This window comes from Gastrolobium bilobum, unplaced genomic scaffold (assembly GCF_033153095.1).
Source record: "Gastrolobium bilobum isolate Gb01-03AN ecotype WA unplaced genomic scaffold, APGP_CSIRO_Gbil_v1 utg7904, whole genome shotgun sequence".
In the NCBI taxonomy this organism is placed as follows: Eukaryota; Viridiplantae; Streptophyta; class Magnoliopsida; order Fabales; family Fabaceae; genus Gastrolobium; species Gastrolobium bilobum.
The window spans coordinates 375,885-397,398 of record NW_026899548.1 but is presented as its reverse complement, the minus strand read 5'-3'; the positions used below and the strand labels follow the sequence as shown (position 1 = coordinate 397,398).

The 21,514-nt window shown below is 34.2% G+C and overlaps 3 protein-coding genes and 1 non-coding gene across 5 annotated transcripts; 3 read left to right on the top strand and 1 right to left on the bottom strand.

Moving 5' to 3' along the window:
• The first annotated feature begins 543 nt into the window (after window positions 1–543).
• Window positions 544–888, top strand: LOC133291261 (uncharacterized). Its single transcript, XM_061489485.1, has one exon. The coding sequence runs from the start codon at window positions 544–546 to the stop codon at window positions 886–888; it is 345 nt and encodes a 114-aa protein (XP_061345469.1).
• Window positions 889–2,199: 1,311 nt separating this feature from the next.
• LOC133291293 (cardiolipin synthase (CMP-forming), mitochondrial) lies at window positions 2,200–5,741 on the top strand. The gene is made up of 8 exons (XM_061489533.1): window positions 2,200–2,772; window positions 2,857–2,923; window positions 3,074–3,148; window positions 3,240–3,291; window positions 3,971–4,056; window positions 4,148–4,222; window positions 5,258–5,352; window positions 5,431–5,741. The coding sequence occupies exons 1-8, from the start codon at window positions 2,324–2,326 to the stop codon at window positions 5,519–5,521; spliced, it is 990 nt and encodes a 329-aa protein (XP_061345517.1). The 5' UTR covers window positions 2,200–2,323; the 3' UTR covers window positions 5,522–5,741.
• A 274-nt stretch (window positions 5,742–6,015) lies between these two features.
• On the bottom strand, window positions 6,016–6,087 carry TRNAW-CCA (transfer RNA tryptophan (anticodon CCA)). The gene has a single exon. It is a non-coding gene; the product is annotated as a tRNA-Trp (tRNA).
• Window positions 6,088–15,249: 9,162 nt separating this feature from the next.
• On the top strand, window positions 15,250–20,864 carry LOC133291320 (tobamovirus multiplication protein 1-like). 2 transcript variants are annotated; one of them, XM_061489572.1, is made up of 11 exons: window positions 15,250–15,620; window positions 16,096–16,186; window positions 16,294–16,346; window positions 16,425–16,517; window positions 16,883–16,954; window positions 17,649–17,721; window positions 17,839–17,884; window positions 18,026–18,089; window positions 19,254–19,307; window positions 20,197–20,274; window positions 20,376–20,864. In XM_061489572.1, exons 1-11 carry the CDS (start codon window positions 15,465–15,467, stop codon window positions 20,466–20,468), a joined length of 873 nt encoding a protein of 290 aa, XP_061345556.1. In that variant the 5' UTR covers window positions 15,250–15,464; the 3' UTR covers window positions 20,469–20,864. The 2 variants fall into 2 exon arrangements, with proteins under 2 accessions (XP_061345556.1, XP_061345557.1); XM_061489573.1 differs by lacking the exon at window positions 15,250–15,620 and having other exon boundaries at window positions 16,132–16,186; window positions 16,456–16,517.
• Window positions 20,865–21,514: the final 650 nt, after the last annotated feature.

The window sequence follows — 21,514 nt, the reverse complement described above, 5'->3', positions numbered from 1 at the left end:
CCTTCGGCCAAGGCTTGAAAGGTGGAGAGTAACTTTGACTCATCAGAGCAAAAAAACTAAAAAGTGAAGCATTGAGTCGAGTTGAGCACCTGTAGAAATTATACATTTGTCAATATAGCAAATGTGGATGAATTTAAGGGTACATAATACAGAAGGCGCCCATTTTATATGTAATATGATCAATAATTTTACTACTGACTGTTGGTGGGCATAACAAGAAAGCTATTATATAGTCTGAGAAGTCAAAAGGGTTAAGTGTGATTGATGCCCCGGTAAAACAAGCGAGTTTTTATTGCATTCATTGGAAGAATATGATGTTTGTGTTCACTTTTTAAAGTTTCAATTATGGAAGTTCATGCTTTTCATAAAGCATTTTATTATCTACAATTTAGTAAAGACCAAAAGGAGATGCTTCAAATTGAAAATTAAATTTAAGATCATGACCACAACTATCTTCATCTAGAAGCCTCTTTCATGTTTTCAGTTTTTAGCAGCACTATAAGAGACAGTGCCACTGCCATTAAAAACAAATTCCCAGACAGAATGGCTGCTCCTGCTCCAGTTGCTATAGGCACAAGGGGCACAATTGGATCTCTAGTCAGGAAGGAAATTGAATACTTCGCCAAGTTTGAGTTAGAAAAACGAGGGAATTCACAGAAGCCTCAGCCACACTTTGTGGACATGGTTTCTAGCAGAGGCTATTCCACGTCCAGGCCAGGTTTCTGGTTCTTGTTAATGACAGGGAAGAAGAGGAAGCCAAGAGGTACAAATGGGTTTCTCCCAAAAATATGTTCTGTTGCAGAAGTAGCAGAAAACAATCAATTGAAAAGGATTCCTGGTTATAGCTACAGGATCCTCAAGGATGACATCAACAACCTTCAGCTCTAAGCGAATATCTCGAGTTTATTGAATTAGTGTGCGCTTGTTTCTTGAGTGACCAAAACTTTCAGCACACTCATGTTACTTTTCATGTTGTTGTTGCAAAGAGTTTATGCAAAAAAAATTATTTTTACTTTTGGGGTTCATTTTGATTTCAAGTTCTCTCTGCCAGTGCCAGGTCTTCTGTTTCTGATGCAGTTTGGTAGTGCTGCCTTTTATAGCTGTCAGATTAAATATAAATTTAGTGTTTCTATCGCTTGAATAAGCAGATTTGACACAAGGCAACTCAGTGGAAATATGGTGCAGGATCAGAGAGTAAATGAATGCCATGCTCAATGTATATATCATATTCAGATCTGTTACCTCTTTGTATTTCTGAACACAAGGATCAAGCACATGTGTTCGTTTGTATTTTTCAACATATTTGTAATTGTGCCTATAGTTAATATTTTTCGACTTGAGCATCAGGTTTTTATGTGTGAAATAAAATAGTAACGGAAAATGCAGATAAAAGTAAAACAAACAGATGAATTAAAGATTTAATATATGTTCTTCTGGGTCAACCGATCCAGAAAATCAGTAAAAAGAATTCATAATTAGAATGTTATGATATTTGAGGAAAGAACCAACCAGTTGATGAAATTTCTTTCTGTGCTCTCGTTTTTTCCAAAACTCTAGACCATAGCAGAAATTGACTCAAAAGTTGAACTAGCCTTTGATCAATTTTAAAAAAAAAAAACTAATATCCATTCAATCAGACCATACAAAAATGGAAATAAATATAATTGTTGGATCAACATAAGCGATCTAACGGTGAGATTAACTGGGTGTAACATAATTTGGGTGTCACAATATCCTAGCCCGAGATTAAATAACAAATAAACTTTACGAGGTATAATGAGGAAGGAATTGTTGATATTAACAGTTTGATGGGATAAGAAGAGACTAATATATGTTATCCATAATGCAATGATTTGAATGATTTTTGGACTTTGGAAATTTACGTGGGGAAATTCCCGTCTTGCCCCCACAGTTAGACTTTTCTATTCTATTGTTCTATGCGTTGTGTTTTTTTTTTGTTTTGTTTTTTTCACAATGACCTAATCAATAACAAAAGCCATGAATGGAAACAACAACGCCGCCATGGCCAACGTTAAGACAGAAAAAAAAAAAATTCCAATGCTTATCCATTGTCAGTTTGACCACAGTCTATATTTACCACCCTAATGGCTAAACGACTATGCGTTTTTTAATTTGAACAAGTAGCCGTCTTAGTTCAACGCCGAAGAAACGGTGTCACTTTGAATGCCGCCAGGGACATTTGTTTCCACCAGGAAAACGCACGTATCGTTTTCTTCTTCTTCTACCTATTCTTATTCTTCAGTGTCTCTTAAACCCAAAAACTCGCCCAATTGCTCGAAAATAAAAATAAAATGATTCAATAATGGTTCTCTTCAGGTTCCTTAAAACAGCACTCGTCAACAACAACAACACCACCAAAAGCAAAGCTCGAACGTTTCTCACCTCAACAACCATCTTCCCATTCTCCCCATTGTACGCACCTTACCGCTCCCAATCTAATAACGGATTCAGATTCAGATTCCTCTCTCCCTTTCATCGCCGCTCTTGCCCTCTCTTCCTCACTTGGCCCCCATGGAAACTCTCTCAGTCCGCCACCCCTCTCTATCTGCAGGGAAACGTCGTCGTTTTTCCCAAGGTTCACCCATTCAATTTGCTTCGCCGCCCCACAACCCCTCCTTTACCTATCCATTTGTTGGATCGCGTTGACTCTGATTCCAATAATTCTTCCCGTAACGCTCTTTTCCACAGCTTCGTCAATCTTCCCAATTTCATATCGTTTGCAAGATTAATTTCCGGTCCTTTTCTTGGATGGTACCTTCATTTTTGTATATATATTTCTATTTTATTTTTTTTAAAATAATGTTGTGGTTTGGTTTGATGGAGAATTTCGTGCAGTATGATCACGAACGAGTTGTATACTCCTGCAATCATAGGTTTGGCCATCTCTGGTGCGACTGATTGGGTATGAAAACAAATTATATATATATATTTATTGGTTTATTAATTATTCCTGTTGAATTATGTTGTGTCTCACTACACAACACAACAAAACAATGACATGCTTTTATCTTTATCTTCTTCTGATATAAATAATTGATTGATTGTATTGTAGCTGGATGGATACGTGGCTAGGAAGATGAAGATCGATTCTGTAGTGGGTTCCTACCTTGATCCCCTTGCTGACAAGGTAAACCCTCTCCTTCCTTCCTTACTTTCATGCGCAGTGTCATCCATGGCTTGTGTTTTGTTTCATCATCTGTTTTGGATTCGTGATGCAGGTTCTTATTGGTTGTGTTGCTCTTGCAATGGTGCATAATGATCTGCTGCATCGTAAGTAGTTCTACACTTCTGCTGCCTTTATTTTGTGTATATTTGTGGCTTGTGGGTTGTTTAACTTAAAAAACAATAATTGCTTGAGCATTTATAATTTTATGAAGATTAAAAGAAAAATGAGGAACAAAGCCAACATGATAGAGGTAAATCGCATCTTCATTTTACCAAAATAGTATTAGGCCATCGCTACAATATGCATCTCTCTATCTCTCTCTCTCTCTGGAATAGTAGCTTACGTATTATGTGTTGTTTATAATTTATCAATATGCCATGGAAGCCATTTCAGCCTGATATGTTCTGTGCTTAGCTACAACCTACAAGGTCATATATTGTGATTGAGTTGTTTGTATTGTAATAATCAGTTTTCTTTTACCGTCTTACCGTGTTAGCAAGGCTGGAACTTTGTGTTTCCTTCCTTTGTCAGTACTCGGTAGTAGATTTTATTGTAAGATCTTTCAATGTTCTGGGCTGGCAATCAGATGCAGCATTAGGTCGTACTTTCTTTTAATCATATGTTGCTTTGGCTTAATGATTTTAGTGGCTGAAAGGATGTGATCAATTTTTTTATTCAAATATTTGTTGCATCATTTAGTATTTATGTTTCGAGAAAACAGATATTAGTTTGTATTCCATCTATGCTGTGTAAAACTATCCATTTTGGTTTCTCGTTTTGAAGCCGGACTTGTTGGTCTCGTTGTGTTCCGAGATGTCTTCCTCGTTGGCGGTGCAGTATTTTTAAGAGCAAGTAGCTTGGGTTGGAAGGTATGAACAATGTGGTTCTCAAGTTTTTCTATTTTGCTTGAAAATTGTGTAGTCGTCAAGATGAAACCTTGACTGTGTTTGCCTCTCTCAGTGGAAAAGCTGGTTTGATTTTTTAAACGTTGATGGGACCTGCCGTCAAAAGGTTGAACCACTCTTTATTAGCAAGGTAAACTTTATGGGTGTTTTAAGTGCAGACTAACTTACGTGTACCAATTGTATCTCCTTATTGTGTTGCCTTCGTTAATGAATGTTTAGCATTAAGATTGAGATGTGCACATTAACTTGTATCCTTTGTTTATCGTGTTGTCCACACTTCCCTTAAACCAAAAGTCCTATCATGTGAGAAAGCATTTATTTAGTTCTTGAGTTTTCTTAATAAAAAATTATAAAAGATCAAGGCTTTCCATTAACTTGTTGAATAATAGCGACATTGCTGCCAGAACGTTGTACAGTAACCATGAAAGATCTGAAACTGCTTTCACCATCAGCCTCTGCCTTCATATGTGAACATAATATCTTTGATATGTTGGATTAACTGTGTCATGTTTTTTACTACAATATCAAAAACAGATAATTCAAACATAGCACTCTATGGCTAACACTTGTACTGAGCACATATCTATCCCTCAAATTAGCCGCTTCAGTCAGGCTGTCCCTAGCTCGTTCAAGCCCATCTACTTTATACTGACTGACCTATAAAAGACAAAATAAACAACCCAGAAAACTAACCTCCAGTATACAAAATGTATTAAATACATGAATGTTGATTAATTTACTTGGTCTAGCAGACAAGTAAACACTGCTTTTGAACCGAGTGTTGGAGTTTGATTTCAGAGCGTAATTGATTCATTAGGGCAAGCATGCCTATTAAAGTAATTGGAGGAATTAGGAAATTGTTTAGCATCAGCTATAGGACCGCAGGAAGAACCATTGCATCTCTGTTTGGGGTATCCTCAGCTTGTTGTGGTCTCATATTATATTCCCAACCCACAACAACCTCCCCCCTTGTTGAAAATATAAAAAATCACACAGAGAGACACAGACAAACAAAAAAGTTCTTCTGATTAAGAAAAGTAAAAAGAAAAACGAAAACTATATATAGAATCATAGATTAGTGAAATAGAGTATGCGCATAGTGAACCTGTCGATAGATTTCCGTTTATCTATCCTACTTTCTGAGGAGGAATACAAATTTGAACAGGTGAATACAGTGTTCCAATTAGTATTAGTTGCTGCAGCTCTTCTTCAACCAGAGTTTGGAACCCAAGAAACTCAAACATATATTACGTATTTGAGGTAATCAGACTAGAATTTTTTTATTGCCCTTCTAGCAAGTCTTCCCAGATGTTTAACTTGACCCATTTTCTGGTGCAGCTATTTAGTGGCTTCAACAACAATGGCTTCTACTGCAGCATATGGAGCAAAATATTTTAGGAGATCTACAGTATTATCAAACTCGGCCTAGTTGAGTTTCCTTTGAGATGCAGAGGGATGTTAGATGGGCACGAGCAAGCGTGCAAAGTAAAATATGGTTTTATTATACGAATTTTGTTTTAAAAGATTAGCATATGAGTAAAACATCCAAATTAAGAGTGTTTTCAAAGATTGCTTGTAAGAAGTGACTGGCAAATGTTTATCACAAGAAAAACAACCAAGTTAAGAGTTGAAGACATTCACGAGAGATCCAATAGACGTTGTTCCATTTTGCACTCGTCTTGAATTTTCATCAAATGTTGATGGAGTAAATTTTGTTGTTATTTTTTGAATAATCACGTTAGCATTATAATTTGGATTACAAGCAATAATGAGTATATTAATATTTTTACTACTATATAAAGACGAGGATATGCTTGGCAACAAATATTATTACGGGGAATACAGATTAACAAGAGACACTCGTTTGAAACATAAATCATAGGAATTGACGGAAAAGTTAACATGGACGCCTCTGGTGGGATTTGAACCCGACGTGAATCGAACACGCAACCTTCTGATCTGGAGTCAGACGCGCTACCATTGCGCCACGGATCCGTAAGTGCCATGGTTAAAACCAAATAAATACCGTACTTGGATACAAATGCATTGGTCAGTCTTAAATTGGAACAAATGAATTACATGGACTGGATCTGAATGGGCTTTGTATGGAGAGCCGGGGGCTCTGTATAAAAATACAGGAATATCGTGTACTAAAAATAAAAACAAAAATACAGGAATGCATATAAGTATCCGATGATTGTATGGGATAGATTATTCTATCTACTATTTTTTCTGCCTATTTTTGCCTACTATCCTCCAACGCCGTTAGATTAGAATCTCAAGAAAAGATATAAAGATAAATGTTAGTTAAGATTATGATCTAATGGTGTTTTAGAGTGGTAGGCAAATGTAGACAGAAAAAATGGAAGGTAGAATAACTTATCCCATAATTCTACCTACCATTTTTTCTGGAGGATCATGTGTTTATCCGCTTGTCTCCGACTACGTATGTTGGGTGTGCTCTATGAGTGGGGAAGTTGAGTCCTAGGTTCATTGGACCTTACCAAATTATAAAGAGAGTCGGACATGTGGCATACCAGCTTGCCTTACCTCCACATCTGTCAAATCTGCATAGTGTTTTTCACATTAGTCAGCTTCGTAAATACGTACTTGATGCGTCCCACATTGTCTAGCAGGACGATATTGAGGTGAAGAAAGATTGTTTGTTGTGGGACGATTGAGGGTTCTAGCTCGTGATGAGAAAATATTGAGGAACAGGACGATTCACATAATCAAGGTACAATGGGAAGGTTTGACTCCTGAGGACGCTACTTGGGAGCGGGAGAATGAAATTCTCTAGCAGTATCCTGAGTTTGACGTCAGGTACGTGTTATATCTTATGTTTGATTTTGTGGGCAAAATTCTTAAAAGGTGGAGTGAATATAATACCCCTAACCCGTTTAATTAAAAAATGGCATGTGACTAAATATTTAATCATGCATAAATGGGTTAAATTAAGTAAAAGACCTAATTAAATAAATTGGTTACTTTTGATGTAAAAAGTACAGTCAGTGAGATTTTTGGGATAAAAATGGGTGTAGGAAAAACTACCCGGAATGCAAAAGTAAAGTTACAAATATGACCGGAAAAATATTCTAGTTCATTAGGTAAAGTTTAGTATTGAATGAAGGTGTGTAGATAGATAAGTTATTACCAAATTAAAGTAACTTAACCTATTTCTTATTAAAACACACGGTGACTGTTATCAAAAAAAAAAAAAAAAAACACACGGTGACTCTCCTTCCTTCATTCTCTCGTTCACGCACGCTTCTGTCTTCATTTTCTATGGAAAACAAAAGCTATGTTTTCCTTTTCTTTTCTTGATTTCTCATAACACAATCATCCAAATGCAAAATTTCATTAGACGAAATTCATAGTAAATCACCCAATGAATCCATTCTGCCACTTAGTTTGAGCTAAAATTGCTTGTGGAGAGAGTTCTTCCCCATCCCCAATTCATGGCACTATTCACCCAAGTGAAAAAGTGTGGATTTTGAGTGAGAAAAGCTTATATTTTGTTCTTTGGACCTTGGATAAGCGATTGGAGGTAAGAAATCTCTATTCCCATGGTTGGATTTTTGTGATTTAAGTCTTAAAAGTTTGAAGCATGTTTTGGTGGGAAATAATTGAGTTTGAAATTTGAAATTGATGATGAGTTTATGTTGTTTAGGAAGTTATAATGAGAATTAAACATTAACATGTGTTGGAAAATTGAAAAATCCTATTGCACCTCCCTCCCCTAGGTTCGGCCATGATAGGTTAAGTAGGGTTTATTGTGCAAAAAATTTAATTACATGGATTGTGAAGGTGGTATGTTGGTGTAAGTGGAGATTTAAGGGTGAAAATGAAAATACCAAAGTGGGAAAAATGCTATGGTGTTGTACACCTATGTTTCGGCCTATAGGGTGATTTAAGGAAGAATTATGTTACATTTTGTTTTGATAATGTGTTGAGCTTCCAATTCATGTAATTGATAAGATTAAGAAGTGAAATGGCTTGAAAATTGTAGAAAGATATCTTGGTTCCCTTTAGGTATGTCCACGGCCATATGAAGAAAAATGGCATGAATTATGTTTAAAATTTTCAAACGGATACCTAGTTAATTTAGGAGCCAAGTGAGGGTTCTAGAAACTATTAGTTTTGTCAACTGAATTGATGCAAATTCCTAGCCATTCCTAACCTTGGTTTCGGCCATTTAGGGTCTTTGGGGTTATGGAGTGATTAATGTTGTAAAATGGTCTAATAAGAGAATTTATGAAAGTATGGTCTGGACTTGTGTATTGGCATAGGATTGGCAAAAATGAAAAGAAACGAAAGTAAGCGATAAAATGTATGCCTTATGTAAAATCTCGACATGGTATCATTTTATTGATTTTTGTTTTGGATTCTTTCTCTAGGTATGCATAGGGACTGAAAAGGGTTTGGATCCTATTGAAGTTATATAAGTAACCTGTTCTACAAGTAAGCGGATTGGTAAAGCTTCAAGAGGTAAGCTCTATGTTTAAGGAGTCTTTTCCTACTCAAGTGCTCCACCATGGTTAGTGAACTATGGTTGGATTGTATGATTGCTTTTTATGCTTTGTATAGATGCATTCATATAGAGCTATTTGATAACATGATATGATTTGTTCTGATGTAATTTCTGTATTGATCTTTGGCCATTGATTGCATTGTACACTGATGTCCACTTGGGGTCCTCCCTCGGGATTGACGGTGTACGCCTCTGATATGTCTGGTTCCGCTTCGGGTCCTCTCTTTGGAACACGTGCATTGATTTCCGCTTGGGATCCTCCCTTGGGAATGACTGCATACGCCTCTGATAAAATATGTATATGTGCTTTGTTTCTGTTATGATATTTGTTATATGTTGCATTCGTATACTCTGTATCTGACCCTCATGCAGGAATGAGCCCAGGGTATGGATAATTCTCTATAAGCCTGGAGCTTATTGAGATTTGTTAACTCACCCCTTTTTGGGGACATCATTTCAGGTTCTTAGATTCCCGGTGAGCCCTCTCTAGGCAGGGACACGACCCGTGGCTAGAGGTGCTGTGACGGACCAGATTTTGAGTAGTTGTAGGCTACTGCTATTTTGGAGTATATATTTACGTTGTTTCACATTTCAGTATTTTTGCGGATCATGATGTCTAATCCTTTACTTCGTATTAGGCCTGTATATGTTTTGTACATGTCTTTCAGTTTGATGCATGTACACTTGTGTATTCAGGCATGTTGATATGATGATGTAGTATTCAGTTATGTTTACGTGTTGGATTGTATGCTGTTAGATATAGTGGCACAGAGCCAAGTTATGTGTGTGCCCATGGATGAGTATATGATTTTATATAGATGTATGGTACTTATGAAAGTATATGCTGTATAAACTGTCTATTAGGAACTCGTGAGAGTGGGGTTGGAAAATCCCCAGTTGTCCGGTTTACATAGGTTACTCTGTTCGATTTTCGTCTCCGTCAAATAAGAATTAAAATAGAAAAAAAAAATTAGCTTGTATTTTCGTAAGTTAAGTTTTCCGCTGTTTCTGTTTGTATCATATGTATGTTAATTGAACCGGCTCGAGACGGGGATGTTACACCTACCTTTGCCTACTACTTTAAAAAAATAGAAACCAGACCAAATAAGTCTTGAGATGCTTTTATAAAGAAAAGTTGTTGTTTTTATAATAAAAAAAACAAAAGAATTTAGGAGGAGCTTTTTTTTAACTCTTATAAGCTTTTATTGAATTGTGAATTATTTTTTGAAATAAATAGTCACAGAGAAAGAGAAACTTTTATTGAAATATATGCTTTTAAACTAAACTTTTTATGTAATTATCAAATAATTTTTTTTTAGCTTTAACTTAAAAATATCTTGTAACTTAAAAAAAATGATCCAAACAAACTTTAGATAATTTAAGGGAAATAATAATCTATTGTTGCCGAAGATTTTTGGGCCCACTATTTTATTTTTATTTTTAATTGCTAGAGCAATTTTCGAAGTGTCAGGATGTAAGGAGAAACATCACCTACAAAGGATATTATTATTTCCCATAATTTAAACTGCAAAATATTTTAGGTCTGTTAGCCTATGTAGCCCCAAATTATAAGTCTGATCCAATTTACATTTAAGAAATAAAAGTCTTTGCTTAGAGTTATTAACCTATTTAAGCCTATTAAATATTTAATAACTTAAAAATAATAAATTACTTTATTATTTAAAATTATTAAAATAATAATTTAATTATTTTATTTAAAATAAATAATATAATATTAGCCAGCATATAGGCTTATAGGGTCGGCATATAAAAGTAATCTTTTGACCTCTTTTTAAATAGTTTTTTTTATGCCTAATATATTATATTTAACTATATATAATAGGCCGAAAACAATAGACTCCTATTAAGCTGACGTGCCCATTTACACCCCCGTAAATTCAGAAGTGTACCCATGTTGGTGATTGGTGTTGCCATCAGTTAAAACATTTTTTTTCATATTTTAATTAGTAAACCATTTTTAATTTGAAAGGCTAGTAAACATAGTTTGTGATGCACCTAATGCTTCAAATTGAATGTATCTTTCTTTGGAATAACAATGAACATTTTAATTCTTGGTTAATAATTGCATCACACAATGATAATACATCTTCTTCTTCTTTTTTCTTTTATGAACATTACGAATACATTAAAATTTAGGTGTGTCCTGCAATATCAGTAAAATTTGTTTTTATCTCTCGTTCGTTCCCTTTTGAACTTAATTTAAGAATTATGTTACATGCATGCATAGAATCATTAGCGATACTTTTAAATATAGTTAGAAGGAAAAATATTTATCCTTTTAAATGATATAACTTATATTATTTCACTCTCACAAAGAGGTGGAACCCATGCCTTTACTTTTTTTGTCAACTCTCTCTCTCTTTCTTTATCTATTTCTTTCTCTTTCTTAAAATAATATAACTTTACATCTTTTAAAATGACACATATTGTTATAAAAAAAAATAAAAAATGACACATATTTTTTTCATAGTTATATCTGATGTTACTGAGATATATATATATATATATATATATATATATATATATATATATATATATATATATGAGTTTTATAATTCTCATGTTGAAGGAGAATTGAAATCTTATGCTGTAGAGATAAAAAGCATGTGAGACTCATGTGTTAGAAAAAATTATATGTAGGATCCATGTTAGCACGGAAATCGAAGGATGGGTAGTAAAATTTGAATTCTCATGGTGAATGAGAATTATAAAACTCTATATATATATATATGAGGCAGGATCCTTTGACACCGGTGTCAAAGGAAAAGTTTGACACCTTATCTGAGAGCCGTTAGATTAAAAAAAATCAATGGTGTCACATGCTTACAAATCAGAATCGTTGATTTTTTTTTAATCTAACGGCTCTCAGATGAGGTGTCAATTTTTTTTTTTGACACCGGTGTCAAAGGATCCTGTCTATATATATATATATATATATATATATATATATATATATATATATATATATATGAGGTAAATATTTCTACAACCACTTTAGATAAAGTTATCTACAGCTACACCTAAAACTACGTCGTTTTGATTAATGAAGTATGTTTCTATAATTTTAGGTGAATTAATGAAGGGTATTTCTGTAATTTTATTTACTTTTTTATCATATGTATTTTACTGAAACATCCTTCATTAATTCACCTAAAATTACAGAAACACCCTTTATAATCAAAACGACGTAGTTTTGGGGGTAGCTGTAGATAACCTTATCTAAAGTGATTGTAGAAATATTTATATATATATATATATATTTTTTCTAAAGTAACCAGAGATGAAAGAGAAATATTCTCAATAAAAGCGTAGTTCATAAAAGTTCCCTGTTGGGCCCTTCAGATTATTATTATAATTTTTTTAAAAAGGTCTGTCCCGATAACTTGATTGATTAATTTTTTGAACTAAGACTTGATTTGGTCATGCCCTGTTAATCACTAAAGTTGGACAAAGCTAACCTGGTATTTGAACAAAAAATATATGTGTATATATATATAATTCAAATATTGTGTACAATTGAATCACAATATTTTAAAAATTAAAATTATATATTATATGTATTTTAAAACAAATCATATTACTAGAGAAATATTATCATATTATGTAATTTTGTATTAATTTAAATTAAACCAATTTGAAAAGTGACTTTAACTTTATTTAAATCATTCTTCATTGTCTACTTTAGAAATAGGGGAATATATTTTTCATATTGCATGAAATAATTTTGTCTTGTGCATTACACAAAAGAGTCGGTGAGACCCACTAAAAAAAAGGAGGAAAAAAAGTAAATGGACCACGTCAATTTTTTATATGTACATGAGACAATTTTGTCTAATATAATATGAGAAATATACTTTCTTTAAAAACATTATTTTAAGTTTGATAAAATTGTAACTTAAGATACATAAACATAATTATAGAAGTTATTAGGTTATTAAAAGGTAATATATTTTTTATATTGTACAAGATAATTTTGTCTCATACACAAAAAAGAGAGTAAATAGAACCTATTAAGAAAAAAAAAAGAGAGAAAAAATGAATCTCATTTATTTTTTTGTATTTGCGTGACATAATTTTGTCTTATTCTACATGAAATACATATTTTCCATTACTAAATATTTGTATCTGAGAGTAACATACTTGTAATATCTTAAAATTTCTTCCAACCAATAGATAAGTATAATCCTTTTTTCATTTTCATTCGAGGCGTGTTTGATAGGTTTTTTTTTTATACCCAAAAAAGTAAGAGTGAATTTTAAAAATATCATATTTGATATCATTTTTCAAAAAATTTACCCAGCAAAATGATTTAGGTGGTAATCCATTTTATGTGTAAATAAAGGATGAAAGTTACTGCTAAGAATATCACCCAAGAGGGTAATATTGTTGGATTGCTGAAAAAAAAAAGTGGTGTGAAATTTGTAACAATGACCAAAGTGTCACTGTTCCACAACTTATTTTTCTAAATGCCACGCCAACCGTGCAAATTCTCAATATGCCACGCGAGCAAGTTCGTTACAATGTCCAGCGAACTTGGTAGCCAATGATTTCGTTACACGTGGCATATTTTGACAAGAAAAGATGACTGCCACGTGTCCAAGTTCGCTACCAGTCGTAACGAACTTGGTAGCCAATGATTTCGTGACTCGTGGCACACTTTTGCAGGAAAAGCTGACTGGACGAAGTTTGCTACTAGGGGTAGCGAACTTGGTGTGCTAGGTGGCACAATCTCATTGCCCGATCAAAATTAATATTTCAATCACAATAAAAAAACTGAAAAAAAAGGGAAATGACAATTAATCGTAATTGTTATACGGTATAGCAATACGATCTTTCTAGGACCAAACAGTGTCAGCATTTATTGCAACATAGTTCGCTATTGGGAGTAGCGAACTTGTTGTCCACCAGAAACGTGTCACGTCAGCAAACCAAGTTCGCTGGGCACTGTAGCTAACTTGCTCGCGTGACATATTGGAAAATAACACTGTTCGCGTGACATTTAGGTAAAAAAGTGTGAACAGTAACATTTTGGTCACTGTTCCGTGAAATTTTTGATAAAATAACCCTATTCTTAAATAAAGTGATTTAGCCCTTTTTGACAAAAAGAAAATACTAAAATGAGAGTATATCTGTTAGTGTCAAGATCATTTTACACCAGTGTAAGTTACACTCTCAGTCTTGTTCATTGATCTCACTTATATCTAAAGGCTATAATTTTTTAGTAATGTGAGCCATTGGATACAAGTGGATCAATGATCAAGATTTAGTGTAAGACTTCTAACTCTTACACTGGTGTAAGAATATCCTGTCCCTGTTTGTTATATCACACCAAATTTCTAATATTATTTTATAATCAACTAAATATAGATTTGATAAATTTCATCTAATATTTCTGGTAAAATTTTGATCTATCAAATAATTTTTTGATCACATTCTTAAAAATTATATTTTTCGATGACATTTCTAATAATCATAGTTGGCAGATAAAAATTTTTTATCCTCTATGTAAAAAATGAGATATCCGGTCAAACATTTTCTCAGCAAGTACATCTAGCTCCGGCAGCATATCATCTGAAAATGTCATAAAACTGTAATAGTGATACTTACCTGTTATCAAAATAAAAATAAAAATAGTGATACTTACCAGTGTTATTAAACCCGGCCCGGGCATCGACCCGGTCGGGGTACTGGGTTATTGGGTCACTGGTCGGACCGGTTGACCCGTATCTATATAGATATATAAAAATGAACATATAAATTCAATTATATTCTCCATATCTAAAATAAATTAAACAAGGTTCATTAAATAAGCTGAAAAACATGAAGCATAAATAAAAAAATGTATACTATTTCTATGTCAATTTAAATTACAACTCAGAATCCTTATAAACATACCTCTCAATGACATTGAACTTATATTTTTCAAATTCAATTACATTAAAAACGACTATGTCATAATCTCTTAATTTATTATTTCGCAAATTGCTTCAGTATTGGAAGCTGAAATTGGAGGTCATTGTTATATTAGCAGATAAAATTACAAAAATAATTTAAAATGAGTTCTACATTTTCTCTGTCAAGATGAAATAATTTTGGTTATTTGTTTTTTTTATTTAAAACCCGACCTGTCCGGGTCACTGGGTCACCGGTTTTGACCGAGTTTGGCCGATTTTGTCTGGATTTTGACCGAGTTTAACCGAGTCTATGCATGAGCGGTCCAATGCTTGACCCGAACCGGTCTGATGATCGGGTCCCGGGTCGGGTCGGGTTTTACAACAATGATACTTACTACCATAATTTTTTTTTTTAAATATTCTCAAATCTGAAAAGACAAATTTCGATCCTTTCAAAAAAAAAAAGGAAAAAAAAAATTGATGGAACTTTGGGCGGCTGGGCAATTAAAATTGTTTTGGCGCCGGATTGCAATTTGGCTCACCCGCACGAAAAATGACAGATGACTGATGAGTATCACGTTCACGTCACGTGCAAATATATTATCCTCTCATAATTATTATTATTTTTTTAAAAAAAGAAATAAAAATGAAAAGCAACAGAAAAAAAATATACTAACCGGCAAGCAGGCGATAAAGCGCAGTGATGCAACAACCACGTTTGCAAGGTGCGACTCTCAACTCAACTCGAAGAAGCTTAGTTGAGAGAGAGAGAGAGAGAGAGAGAAGAGCGCGCGAAAGTTGGTACCTTAGAATTAGATCTCTAATCTCTATTCTTATTGTAAGAAAGGCCCACACACACATACTCTCTCTCTATATATCTGTGTTTGTGGACTGTCTGGTAGACTGTAACCATTCCTTTCACTTAAATGAGGAAAGTGTTGCTGAGCTTCACGACCATGGAGATTCCACCTCTCTCCCCCAATTTATGGTGGTGGGATCAAATCAACAACTCCACTACCTTCCAGAACGCTATTTTCTACTTCCTTTGCGCTGCTTATGCTCTTGTCTCCTCCATCGCTCTGGTATTTTTATGCTTTTCTCACTCTCATTCACCACTTCTCCATTCTGTGATTACTAGTTTATTTTATGTGTATTATTTAGTTTCTCGATTCTTCCAATCATACGTGTCTCCAGCTTTTGCTCATGTTTCTGATTCACCACCACTGGACTTCAATTCTAGCTTTCGCTATCTACACACTGTAGGATCGCATCGACGTTCTGATTGCACTTGCCTGACCATAAATTGTCCTTCCTTTCCAAGTTTTTTCAACTTATTCTGAGGAATTTCGGTTTGATGTTTTGTCCTTCCAGTTTATCCTCTTTCCAAACCTATGTTGCTTCTTGAAATAATAGGTTTTTTTCTTCTTCTTCTTTTTCAGCTTAATAATCTATAATGGTAGGGTAGGTACTGAACGGATTTCAGATGACTAGAGTTGTTTTTTATTGTTATTGTTTTAGTTTGCACTGTTGTTAATTCCTGATGTTGTAACGCTGCAGATTCAGTTGGTAAGAATTGAAGTAAGAGTACCTGAGTATGGTTGGACAACGCAGAAAATTTTTCATCTCATGAACTTCATTGTCAACGGAGGTGAGGTGACACTCCACATTCTTGCTTCTTTCAGGATCTTTGTTCTTAGGTCTTGTGCTTGTTTCGGAATTTCACTCTCTCTTTTTTTGGGAATTTTAATATTTCAGTACGTGCAGTGGTGTTTGGATTACACAACCTGGTTTTTCTTTTGCATCCCAAGGTTAGTTTTCTACCGGTGATATTTGACTAGGATGGTAAAGACCGGATACTGACATAGAGTGGCTTCTTGTTCAATTAGGCATTTATTTTGGTGCTATTGGATCTGCCAGGACTACTGTTTTTCTCAACATATACACTTCTAGTCCTTTTTTGGGCAGAAATTTATCATCAGGCAAGTGGAAGTTCTCTTTTTCCCGTTCAATTTATTTATTTTAACTTTTATGAATGAGTACCTCATTTTATTGAATAAAACAAGGGTTTAATTCTGACGTTGTAGGAGATAATTTTATCTTCCACACATATAATAAAAGTGTGTGGGACTCATATTTTATTTTTCTTTCTCTTCTTCTCACATGGTGCCACACCCTTTTATGTGTACATAGAAGATAAAATTATCTCCTACAATAAGAAACAATAAACCCATAAAATAAAACAAACTTTCAAAAAAATAATTATCCAATTTGGCACGATCAAGGGAATTATTATTATTATTATTTTAAATTAGGAAATTCTTATTTTATTCCAATGACAGAACAGGCAAGGAGTTTACCAACTGATAAGCTCAGGATAGTTTATATTTCAATAAATGCTGCCTTGTATATTATCCAGGTATCTATCTCATTTTCTTCTAACACATAACATTATATTTAAGCTGGTCAGGGTCTGCACTATTTTGGTATGTCGTATTTCCTGAGTGCTCATCGTCATCGCAATACATTCCACCAATGCATAATGACATCTCTGCAACTACAATATTGTTGCACTTTCACCCTAAATGTTCTCTCTCTGAACTTTGAAGCATTTTATTTATTTTTTCCTTTATATTCTATGTTTTTTCATGAACAAGTGCTCTTTATTTTGGTTTCTTTATATCGCATGAATTTGACCAGACGCCCTAATGCTGCAGCTCCTCATTTTACTACCTATTATATTATCAATATCTGGGCACCCTCTTCCAAGCACTTTTGCTGGATCGGAACAGTAGTGGGGGCTAGTATGTTAAAAAAAAATTTAGACAGTTTTAAGTCAAGGTCTTCTGGTCTCTAGAAACAGCACTAGGAGACTTGTACGTGTTGATTGTGTACTGAATATCCAGCCATGAGTTATTTGATTTGGAAATTATTGGCTTTTAAAACAGGCAATTTAATTTCACTTTTGCATAGTAATTCTCCTTTACTTATATCTAGTTCCTTCAAGATGCATGTCAAGTAAGGCATAAATCTCCTTTTCTAAAGCAAAAAGTTACACTTTCTTAGTTTCTTTTATAGCTGATGTCATTAGTAAAGTGTAGTTTTGGATTTAGGTTTGTATTTGGATATACCTCTGGATAGATGACAACAGTTCTGTCGAGCTCATTGGAAAGATATTTATTGCAGGTTAGCTTTTTAATCAAATATTGTGAGCTTAAGAATGAGTTTTTCCACCTTAAAATAATATATTGCTATATGCATAGACAATTCTTTTTATAAAAAAATTTCTTTTCTTTTCTTCAGTTGTGTCATTTATGGCTGCACTAGGCTTCTTGCTATATGGAGGAAGGTGAGGCTTTTGCATTTTGTCTGCCTTGCTATGGTCTATAAAATATCTCTACAGCCTCTGTTTCAATTTCTCACTGGAAAATCCGTGGTTGTTATGGGCGACCTTTTGGATTTCTGCCTTTAACACATTAAATGTTCCTAGATTGTTTTTCATGCTGAGGCATTTCCCAATTGAATCTAAAGGGAGAAGGAAGAAACTTCACGAGGTTTGCGCCTTTTCTTCTCAGTGTGTCTATTGAATAGTATGTCTTTGTGCAACTCATGTTCTGCCACTACTCTACTGAAAATCTCATTTAATCTGCCGTGATATTTTAGTACATTGCAAATTTGGTCTATGTGCAGGTATCTTCATAGCAAATGATTGTCACTTTTTTTTGTCTCTTTTCTATTCTTTTATTAAGTGGATCTTCCAATCATACACACAAGAGACTGATTCTTTGGCAAGGGGCATGGCAGAGTGTAGTTTTTGCCTTGTTATCTATTACTTTAATAGTAGAAAAGGATTCGGTTTCTTGCATTTGCATCTACTAAAGTCCTAAATGTCTACCAGCTAAATCAGTAATGAAAAACAACTATTTAAATGTTCTATAAGTGTTTGGATGTACAGACCTACAGGGTGTTGGCTTTGAATGAGGACTGAGGAGATCATTATCTAAATTTTCCTTTCTCATGATGAGTTTCTCTGTTGCCTTTGTCCACTGTCATATTTAAAGGATAAATCATGTAAACTCTTGTACCTCCTTTGTTGGTTCTCTATCTCAGGTCTAGCTTTTCCTCTGTAAATTCAAATTGTGCTCCTCTGCAAAATCTTCAAACGAATGATGGGAAGGAATGAGTCCTATATTTGCATTTTCCTGCAATTATTTGTCCTCCAAATGTTATTGGTTTTAACTTGCTCATTTTCCCTTTCTTAAACTACAACAAATCAAGACTTTCCCTTTTTAGGCATTAGAAATTTTTATTTATGTATTAAATTCTATAGTTTGAGGATGAGCCTTGGAGCAGCGGTATAGTTGCTTCTTGTGACTGGAAGGTTTTGGGTTCGAGTTCGAAAAACAACCTCTTCGCAAAAATACAAGGGTAAGGTTGTGTACAGTCGACCCTCACCCCTACCCTCGCAAGTTGGGAAGCCTTGTGCATTAGGGCCCTTTATTAAATTCTATAGTTTGTGGTGTATAATGTTAACCATTTTAACAATAAGGTTTAAGTTCTGTATGTACCCCTGAATTAAATCTCATTATTTTGTGAACTGAGAAGAACCCTTTCTTGATTTTCATCTTCTGTTATGTTCCAAACATATAATGAGATTCAAAAGGTATTATTCATAACAATGTTAGTTGTATTCACATTACATGGGATGTGTATTGCAGGTCGGATCTGTCACAGCCATCTGTTTCACCTGTTTTCTGATAAGATGCATTATGGTAACTTCTTCCTTTTTATTCTACTTATCTTATGTTTAATTAAACATTTTCTTAAGCTTGTCTATGTAAAAATGTCACACGTGTAGAATTATAACACTGGTCTGCTTGTCTTCTGCTCATCATCCTGTGTTATTCTGTTACACCATTAATATGGTAGTCTAAATGCCATTAAATTTGTTCACAAGAATCTAAACGTGACACTAGATTAGTTCGATGTGAGATTCCAATAATATGGGTTTCAAGTGCAACACTGTTAGATGTGCTTCTAAGCAGTTTTAGTTTGAAAAGTGTTAAGAACTTTGAGGTCACCACCCCAAAAGCTAGCTCAAAGGGTGGGAGTGCCTAAGGTCTTATAAACTCCTACCTTAGTTGCTATTCAACCAATGTGGGACTATATATCTCAACACGCCCCTTCACGCAAGAGCCCTCTTGGCTTGAAGCGTGGATTATGCAACAGGCTCAGTCTACCTGTGCTAAGAAACGCCACAAGAGAAAGTGGGGGGCGGCGAGGCTCTGATATCATGTAAAGAACCTTGAGGTCACCACCCCAAAAGCTAGCTCAAAGGATGAGAGTGCCTAAGGTCTTATAAACTCCCACATTAGTTGCTCTTCAACCAATGTGGGACTATATATCTCAACAAAAAGTTAGAGGGAGATGATGGAAATAAAAAAAGGTCAAAATAGAACACTTGTTGGTTAGCATGATAAGAGTGATCAGATGCAAAGTATGTCCTATTTGGAGACGAATTTTAGGGAAAAAGGAAGGCAGAGGCTTTAAGTTTTTGTCATGGGAACTGAAGCTAGAGTTAAAGTTAAATAATGATTTGTATGGTATTATTCCTCATGCAAAACACCTTCTTTCTTAATCACACTTTTGATATACATGCAGGGTTTTCTGTCTGCATTTGATTCAGATGCATCTCTTGATGTTTTGGATCATCCTATTTTGGACTTGATCTACTACATGGTATGCTGCTTGAGTATTCGTTTTTATTGCTCGTTACTAGAATTTTGATTTCTCACTTTGTTGGCATCTGGAATTTACTTTTTTCGCTTTTCAAAATACAGCTGGTTGAGGTTCTGCCTTCAGCTTTAGTCCTCTACATCCTGCGCAAATTGCCCCCAAAGAGGATATCAGCCCAATATCACCCTATCCGTTAACTGCAGTGCATCTTGGGTCTTAATTTATTAATTTGCCCAGTCATTATAATTTTAATGGCGAAGCATATAAAGAAAAAGGATCCAGATATAGTCTCATAGCAGCAGCTCGTACACCTGTGATACTCAGCAGTTGCTTCCTGATAAGGATAATTTAGATTCACGTTTTGTAGGGTATACAAACCATGGCAAGTCACAAGAGCTTGAGTGCCTTTCTGCGGTTATTTGTCCATTGGCCCCCGCCCCAGGGATGGGAGGGTTGAGTTTATCATGTAGTCTGGATGTTGTAGGGTTACAGCACAAGCTTGAAATGATGCATCCATTCTTTGACATTATATATCAAAAGTGATTTTGACATTATAAATTTTGTTCGAATAGTATGGTTGTAAATCATTTTTAGGAGTGTAATTTCTTAAAGAGTATGATTTTCATGTTGATTTGTTCATAGGATCCTTTCATTTGATTTACTTATTTATTTATTTTTAGTGATACTATTAAATTAAAAATATTTATCTTTTTTTTTGGGTAACAAAAAGAAGCCTTCAGGTAGTGTTTGGTTGAAGTTTTTGGTGGAGATGCCCACTCTTTGAGTTTGAGAATTGATGTTGTCTTTGTTTGGTTGAGGATTTTTAAAAATTTGTCTACCAATGTTATTTCTTTTAACCCAATTTTTCTGGTAAAACTTTTTTCAATCAAATAATTTTTTTTACATTTTCTTACTAAACTTATTTTTCAACCATTTTCATATCAATCATATTTTTTTTAGTATTCAAAATTTTTTTCCTCAACCAAACACTCTCGTTGTACGTAAGTTTGGGGAAAGCTGATTCTATAAGCACTGGAACTTTTGGAATAATTAGGAATTACATAGAATTTAGTTGAAAATTCTGCTCCAAGTATTACTAACAAGATAAAAATATATTTTACAAAAAAGAAGAAGATAAAATAGAAAACTTTTCATTACTAAATATAGAAAACTTATAACTGTTGGAAGGGAGAGGATAGATTACAAAGAATAACTCACGGATTAACTGTTGGTGCTAACTTCA